The sequence below is a fragment of the Plasmodium fragile genome, assembly GCF_000956335.1.
Source record: "Plasmodium fragile strain nilgiri unplaced genomic scaffold supercont1.57, whole genome shotgun sequence".
In the NCBI taxonomy this organism is placed as follows: domain Eukaryota; phylum Apicomplexa; class Aconoidasida; order Haemosporida; family Plasmodiidae; genus Plasmodium; species Plasmodium fragile.
This window is the reverse complement of record NW_012192637.1, coordinates 90,574-99,760: the sequence shown is the minus strand read 5'-3', so window position 1 is coordinate 99,760 and position 9,187 is coordinate 90,574. Positions and strand designations below refer to the sequence as shown.

Below are 9,187 nucleotides of genomic sequence, written 5' to 3'. Positions count from 1 at the left end.
TTCTTAAACCATGTTATGTATGCCCCTCTGCATGCATTTGCGCCCGCCCGCAGGCCTACCCATCATTGTGTAGTACGTTTTGAGGGGCCAACGCTGGAAAAGCGCATACTGCCTCAAGGCCTGGACGGGGAAAAAAAAAAAAAAATAAATAAATAACAACTCGTGACAATCACATAGAACGATAAACAGACCAATGTGCACACCTGTGTGGTGCCGAATTAGCGACACTGAAAATGTGAAAAGAACATTTTGCGAATTGTCTGCTCTGAGCCCTGCGCCATAGTTTTGCATGGGAATATTTACCTGTGCTGCAGCAGGTTATGCCATTAACATTTTCCTTCCGCTGTTCCCCCCGCTTTGCAGTTCCGTACCCTACCCCCCTTTTTTTTTCTTTCCCTGGAACCATAGAAGACTGTCCACATGAATAATTATCTGTCCTTTCTCTTCGTGACGCTTATGAGTGCCTTCATTTATACATGTTACCTGTGTGAGTGCTCCAGCCGCCCTCATGGCACCGCCACTCGCACCGTACATGGTTCCTCCAGTGCAGACACGTGCACATAAACGAGCACACAATCGTCCACACAAACGTGCACATAAACGAGCACACAATCGTCCACACAAACGTGCACATAAACGAGCACACAATCGTCCACACAAACGTGCACATAAACGAGCACACAATCGTCCACACAAACGTGCACATAAACGAGCACACAATCGTCCACACAAACGTGCACATAAACGAGCACACAATCGTCCACACAAACGTGCACATAAACGAGCACACAATCGTCCACACAAACGTGCACATAAACGAGCACACAATCGTCCACACAAACGTGCACATAAACGAGCACACAATCGTCCACACAAACGTGCACATAAACGAGCACACAATCGTCCACACAAACGTGCACATAAACGAGCACACAATCGTCCACACAAACGTGCACATAAACGAGCACACAATCGTCCACACAAACGTGCACATAAACGAGCACACAATCGTCCACACAAACGTGCACATAAACGAGCACACAATCGTCCACACAAACGTGCACATAAACGAGCACACAATCGTCCACACAAACGTGCACATAAACGAGCACACAATCGTCCACACAAACGTGCACATAAACGAGCACACAATCGTCCACACAAACGTGCACATAAACGAGCACACAATCGTCCACACAAACGTGCACATAAACGAGCACACAATCGTCCACACAAACGTGCACATAAACGAGCACACAATCGTCCACACAAACGTGCACATAAACGAGCACACAATCGTCCACACAAACGTGCACATAAACGAGCACACAATCGTCCACACAAACGTGCACATAAACGAGCACACAATCGTCCACACAAACGTGCACATAAACGAGCACACAATCGTCCACACAAACGTGCACATAAACGAGCACACAATCGTCCACACAAACGTGCACATAAACGAGCACACAATCGTCCACACAAACGTGCACATAAACGAGCACACAATCGTCCACACAAACGTGCACATAAACGAGCACACAATCGTCCACACAAACGTGCACATAAACGAGCACACAATCGTCCACACAAACGTGCACATAAACGAGCACACAATCGTCCACACAAACGTGCACATAAACGAGCACACAATCGTCCACACAAACGTGCACATAAACGAGCACACAATCGTCCACACAAACGTGCACATAAACGAGCACACAATCGTCCACACAAACGTGCACATAAACGAGCACACAATCGTCCACACAAACGTGCACATAAACGAGCACACAATCGTCCACACAAACGTGCACATAAACGAGCACACAATCGTCCACACAAACGTGCACATAAACGAGCACACAATCGTCCACACAAACGTGCACATAAACGAGCACACAATCGTCCACACAAACGTGCACATAAACGAGCACACAATCGTCCACACAAACGTGCACATAAACGAGCACACAATCGTCCACACAAACGTGCACATAAACGAGCACACAATCGTCCACACAAACGTGCACATAAACGAGCACACAATCGTCCACACAAACGTGCACATAAACGAGCACACAATCGTCCACACAAACGTGCACATAAACGAGCACACAATCGTCCACACAAACGTGCACATAAACGAGCACACAATCGTCCACACAAACGTGCACATAAACGAGCACACAATCGTCCACACAAACGTGCACATAAACGAGCACACAATCGTCCACACAAACGTGCACATAAACGAGCACACAATCGTCCACACAAACGTGCACATAAACGAGCACACAATCGTCCACACAAACGTGCACATAAACGAGCACACAATCGTCCACACAAACGTGCACATAAACGAGCACACAATCGTCCACACAAACGTGCACATAAACGAGCACACAATCGTCCACACAAACGTGCACATAAACGAGCACACAATCGTCCACACAAACGTGCACATAAACGAGCACACAATCGTCCACACAAACGTGCACATAAACGAGCACACAATCGTCCACACAAACGTGCACATAAACGAGCACACAATCGTCCACACAAACGTGCACATAAACGAGCACACAATCGTCCACACAAACGTGCACATAAACGAGCACACAATCGTCCACACAAACGTGCACATAAACGAGCACACAATCGTCCACACAAACGTGCACATAAACGAGCACACAATCGTCCACACAAACGTGCACATAAACGAGCACACAATCGTCCACACAAACGTGCACATAAACGAGCACACAATCGTCCACACAAACGTGCACATAAACGAGCACACAATCGTCCACACAAACGTGCACATAAACGAGCACACAATCGTCCACACAAACGTGCACATAAACGAGCACACAATCGTCCACACAAACGTGCACATAAACGAGCACACAATCGTCCACACAAACGTGCACATAAACGAGCACACAATCGTCCACACAAACGTGCACATAAACGAGCACACAATCGTCCACACAAACGTGCACATAAACGAGCACACAATCGTCCACACAAACGTGCACATAAACGAGCACACAATCGTCCACACAAACGTGCACATAAACGAGCACACAATCGTCCACACAAACGTGCACATAAACGAGCACACAATCGTCCACACAAACGTGCACATAAACGAGCACACAATCGTCCACACAAACGTGCACATAAACGAGCACACAATCGTCCACACAAACGTGCACATAAACGAGCACACAATCGTCCACACAAACGTGCACATAAACGAGCACACAATCGTCCACACAAACGTGCACATAAACGAGCACACAATCGTCCACACAAACGTGCACATAAACGAGCACACAATCGTCCACACAAACGTGCACATAAACGAGCACACAATCGTCCACACAAACGTGCACATAAACGAGCACACAATCGTCCACACAAACGTGCACATAAACGAGCACACAATCGTCCACACAAACGTGCACATAAACGAGCACACAATCGTCCACACAAACGTGCACATAAACGAGCACACAATCGTCCACACAAACGTGCACATAAACGAGCACACAATCGTCCACACAAACGTGCACATAAACGAGCACACAATCGTCCACACAAACGTGCACATAAACGAGCACACAATCGTCCACACAAACGTGCACATAAACGAGCACACAATCGTCCACACAAACGTGCACATAAACGAGCACACAATCGTCCACACAAACGTGCACATAAACGAGCACACAATCGTCCACACAAACGTGCACATAAACGAGCACACAATCGTCCACACAAACGTGCACATAAACGAGCACACAATCGTCCACACAAACGTGCACATAAACGAGCACACAATCGTCCACACAAACGTGCACATAAACGAGCACACAATCGTCCACACAAACGTGCACATAAACGAGCACACAATCGTCCACACAAACGTGCACATAAACGAGCACACAATCGTCCACACAAACGTGCACATAAACGAGCACACAATCGTCCACACAAACGTGCACATAAACGAGCACACAATCGTCCACACAAACGTGCACATAAACGAGCACACAATCGTCCACACAAACGTGCACATAAACGAGCACACAATCGTCCACACAAACGTGCACATAAACGAGCACACAATCGTCCACACAAACGTGCACATAAACGAGCACACAATCGTCCACACAAACGTGCACATAAACGAGCACACAATCGTCCACACAAACGTGCACATAAACGAGCACACAATCGTCCACACAAACGTGCACATAAACGAGCACACAATCGTCCACACAAACGTGCACATAAACGAGCACACAATCGTCCACACAAACGTGCACATAAACGAGCACACAATCGTCCACACAAACGTGCACATAAACGAGCACACAATCGTCCACACAAACGTGCACATAAACGAGCACACAATCGTCCACACAAACGTGCACATAAACGAGCACACAATCGTCCACACAAACGTGCACATAAACGAGCACACAATCGTCCACACAAACGTGCACATAAACGAGCACACAATCGTCCACACAAACGTGCACATAAACGAGCACACAATCGTCCACACAAACGTGCACATAAACGAGCACACAATCGTCCACACAAACGTGCACATAAACGAGCACACAATCGTCCACACAAACGTGCACATAAACGAGCACACAATCGTCCACACAAACGTGCACATAAACGAGCACACAATCGTCCACACAAACGTGCACATAAACGAGCACACAATCGTCCACACAAACGTGCACATAAACGAGCACACAATCGTCCACACAAACGTGCACATAAACGAGCACACAATCGTCCACACAAACGTGCACATAAACGAGCACACAATCGTCCACACAAACGTGCACATAAACGAGCACACAATCGTCCACACAAACGTGCACATAAACGAGCACACAATCGTCCACACAAACGTGCACATAAACGAGCACACAATCGTCCACACAAACGTGCACATAAACGAGCACACAATCGTCCACACAAACGTGCACATAAACGAGCACACAATCGTCCACACAAACGTGCACATAAACGAGCACACAATCGTCCACACAAACGTGCACATAAACGAGCACACAATCGTCCACACAAACGTGCACATAAACGAGCACACAATCGTCCACACAAACGTGCACATAAACGAGCACACAATCGTCCACACAAACGTGCACATAAACGAGCACACAATCGTCCACACAAACGTGCACATAAACGAGCACACAATCGTCCACACAAACGTGCACATAAACGAGCACACAATCGTCCACACAAACGTGCACATAAACGAGCACACAATCGTCCACACAAACGTGCACATAAACGAGCACACAATCGTCCACACAAACGTGCACATAAACGAGCACACAATCGTCCACACAAACGTGCACATAAACGAGCACACAATCGTCCACACAAACGTGCACATAAACGAGCACACAATCGTCCACACAAACGTGCACATAAACGAGCACACAATCGTCCACACAAACGTGCACATAAACGAGCACACAATCGTCCACACAAACGTGCACATAAACGAGCACACAATCGTCCACACAAACGTGCACATAAACGAGCACACAATCGTCCACACAAACGTGCACATAAACGAGCACACAATCGTCCACACAAACGTGCACATAAACGAGCACACAATCGTCCACACAAACGTGCACATAAACGAGCACACAATCGTCCACACAAACGTGCACATAAACGAGCACACAATCGTCCACACAAACGTGCACATAAACGAGCACACAATCGTCCACACAAACGTGCACATAAACGAGCACACAATCGTCCACACAAACGTGCACATAAACGAGCACACAATCGTCCACACAAACGTGCACATAAACGAGCACACAATCGTCCACACAAACGTGCACATAAACGAGCACACAATCGTCCACACAAACGTGCACATAAACGAGCACACAATCGTCCACACAAACGTGCACATAAACGAGCACACAATCGTCCACACAAACGTGCACATAAACGAGCACACAATCGTCCACACAAACGTGCACATAAACGAGCACACAATCGTCCACACAAACGTGCACATAAACGAGCACACAATCGTCCACACAAACGTGCACATAAACGAGCACACAATCGTCCACACAAACGTGCACATAAACGAGCACACAATCGTCCACACAAACGTGCACATAAACGAGCACACAATCGTCCACACAAACGTGCACATAAACGAGCACACAATCGTCCACACAAACGTGCACATAAACGAGCACACAATCGTCCACACAAACGTGCACATAAACGAGCACACAATCGTCCACACAAACGTGCACATAAACGAGCACACAATCGTCCACACAAACGTGCACATAAACGAGCACACAATCGTCCACACAAACGTGCACATAAACGAGCACACAATCGTCCACACAAACGTGCACATAAACGAGCACACAATCGTCCACACAAACGTGCACATAAACGAGCACACAATCGTCCACACAAACGTGCACATAAACGAGCACACAATCGTCCACACAAACGTGCACATAAACGAGCACACAATCGTCCACACAAACGTGCACATAAACGAGCACACAATCGTCCACACAAACGTGCACATAAACGAGCACACAATCGTCCACACAAACGTGCACATAAACGAGCACACAATCGTCCACACAAACGTGCACATAAACGAGCACACAATCGTCCACACAAACGTGCACATAAACGAGCACACAATCGTCCACACAAACGTGCACATAAACGAGCACACAATCGTCCACACAAACGTGCACATAAACGAGCACACAATCGTCCACACAAACGTGCACATAAACGAGCACACAATCGTCCACACAAACGTGCACATAAACGAGCACACAATCGTCCACACAAACGTGCACATAAACGAGCACACAATCGTCCACACAAACGTGCACATAAACGAGCACACAATCGTCCACACAAACGTGCACATAAACGAGCACACAATCGTCCACACAAACGTGCACATAAACGAGCACACAATCGTCCACACAAACGTGCACATAAACGAGCACACAATCGTCCACACAAACGTGCACATAAACGAGCACACAATCGTCCACACAAACGTGCACATAAACGAGCACACAATCGTCCACACAAACGTGCACATAAACGAGCACACAATCGTCCACACAAACGTGCACATAAACGAGCACACAATCGTCCACACAAACGTGCACATAAACGAGCACACAATCGTCCACACAAACGTGCACATAAACGAGCACACAATCGTCCACACAAACGTGCACATAAACGAGCACACAATCGTCCACACAAACGTGCACATAAACGAGCACACAATCGTCCACACAAACGTGCACATAAACGAGCACACAATCGTCCACACAAACGTGCACATAAACGAGCACACAATCGTCCACACAAACGTGCACATAAACGAGCACACAATCGTCCACACAAACGTGCACATAAACGAGCACACAATCGTCCACACAAACGTGCACATAAACGAGCACACAATCGTCCACACAAACGTGCACATAAACGAGCACACAATCGTCCACACAAACGTGCACATAAACGAGCACACAATCGTCCACACAAACGTGCACATAAACGAGCACACAATCGTCCACACAAACGTGCACATAAACGAGCACACAATCGTCCACACAAACGTGCACATAAACGAGCACACAATCGTCCACACAAACGTGCACATAAACGAGCACACAATCGTCCACACAAACGTGCACATAAACGAGCACACAATCGTCCACACAAACGTGCACATAAACGAGCACACAATCGTCCACACAAACGTGCACATAAACGAGCACACAATCGTCCACACAAACGTGCACATAAACGAGCACACAATCGTCCACACAAACGTGCACATAAACGAGCACACAATCGTCCACACAAACGTGCACATAAACGAGCACACAATCGTCCACACAAACGTGCACATAAACGAGCACACAATCGTCCACACAAACGTGCACATAAACGAGCACACAATCGTCCACACAAACGTGCACATAAACGAGCACACAATCGTCCACACAAACGTGCACATAAACGAGCACACAATCGTCCACACAAACGTGCACATAAACGAGCACACAATCGTCCACACAAACGTGCACATAAACGAGCACACAATCGTCCACACAAACGTGCACATAAACGAGCACACAATCGTCCACACAAACGTGCACATAAACGAGCACACAATCGTCCACACAAACGTGCACATAAACGAGCACACAATCGTCCACACAAACGTGCACATAAACGAGCACACAATCGTCCACACAAACGTGCACATAAACGAGCACACAATCGTCCACACAAACGTGCACATAAACGAGCACACAATCGTCCACACAAACGTGCACATAAACGAGCACACAATCGTCCACACAAACGTGCACATAAACGAGCACACAATCGTCCACACAAACGTGCACATAAACGAGCACACAATCGTCCACACAAACGTGCACATAAACGAGCACACAATCGTCCACACAAACGTGCACATAAACGAGCACACAATCGTCCACACAAACGTGCACATAAACGAGCACACAATCGTCCACACAAACGTGCACATAAACGAGCACACAATCGTCCACACAAACGTGCACATAAACGAGCACACAATCGTCCACACAAACGTGCACATAAACGAGCACACAATCGTCCACACAAACGTGCACATAAACGTGCACGCGTTTCCCCCTTTTTGCATTTCCCCGGAGAGACTTCATCACAACTGAGAACAAATCAAATAAAAAGAAATTCAAAGGAAGCCAAGCGAACAAATCGATTTCGTCCCACGTGTGTAGACGTTTCCGCACAATTTTCTTAAACCATGTTATGTATGCCCCTCTGCATGCATTTGCGCCCGCCCGCAGGCCTACCCATCATTGTGTAGTACGTTTTGAGGGGCCAACGCTGGAAAAGCGCATACTGCCTCAAGGCCTGGACGGGGAAAAAAAAAAAAAAATAAATAAATAACAACTCGTGACAATCACATAGAACGATAAACAGACCAATGTGCACACCTGTGTGGTGCCGAATTAGCGACACTGAAAATGTGAAAAGAACATTTTGCGAATTGTCTGCTCTGAGCCCT

The 9,187-nt window shown here is 47.1% G+C and overlaps 1 protein-coding gene across 1 annotated transcript; it reads left to right on the top strand.

The window, feature by feature from the left end:
• Positions 1–420: 420 nt before the first annotated feature.
• On the top strand, positions 421–8,828 carry AK88_04244 (uncharacterized protein; the record flags this gene model as incomplete). Its single annotated transcript, XM_012481854.1, is given in 2 exon segments — positions 421–528; positions 546–8,828. The coding sequence occupies 2 exon segments, from the start codon at positions 421–423 to the stop codon at positions 8,826–8,828; spliced, it is 8,391 nt and encodes a 2,796-aa protein (XP_012337277.1).
• Positions 8,829–9,187: the final 359 nt, after the last annotated feature.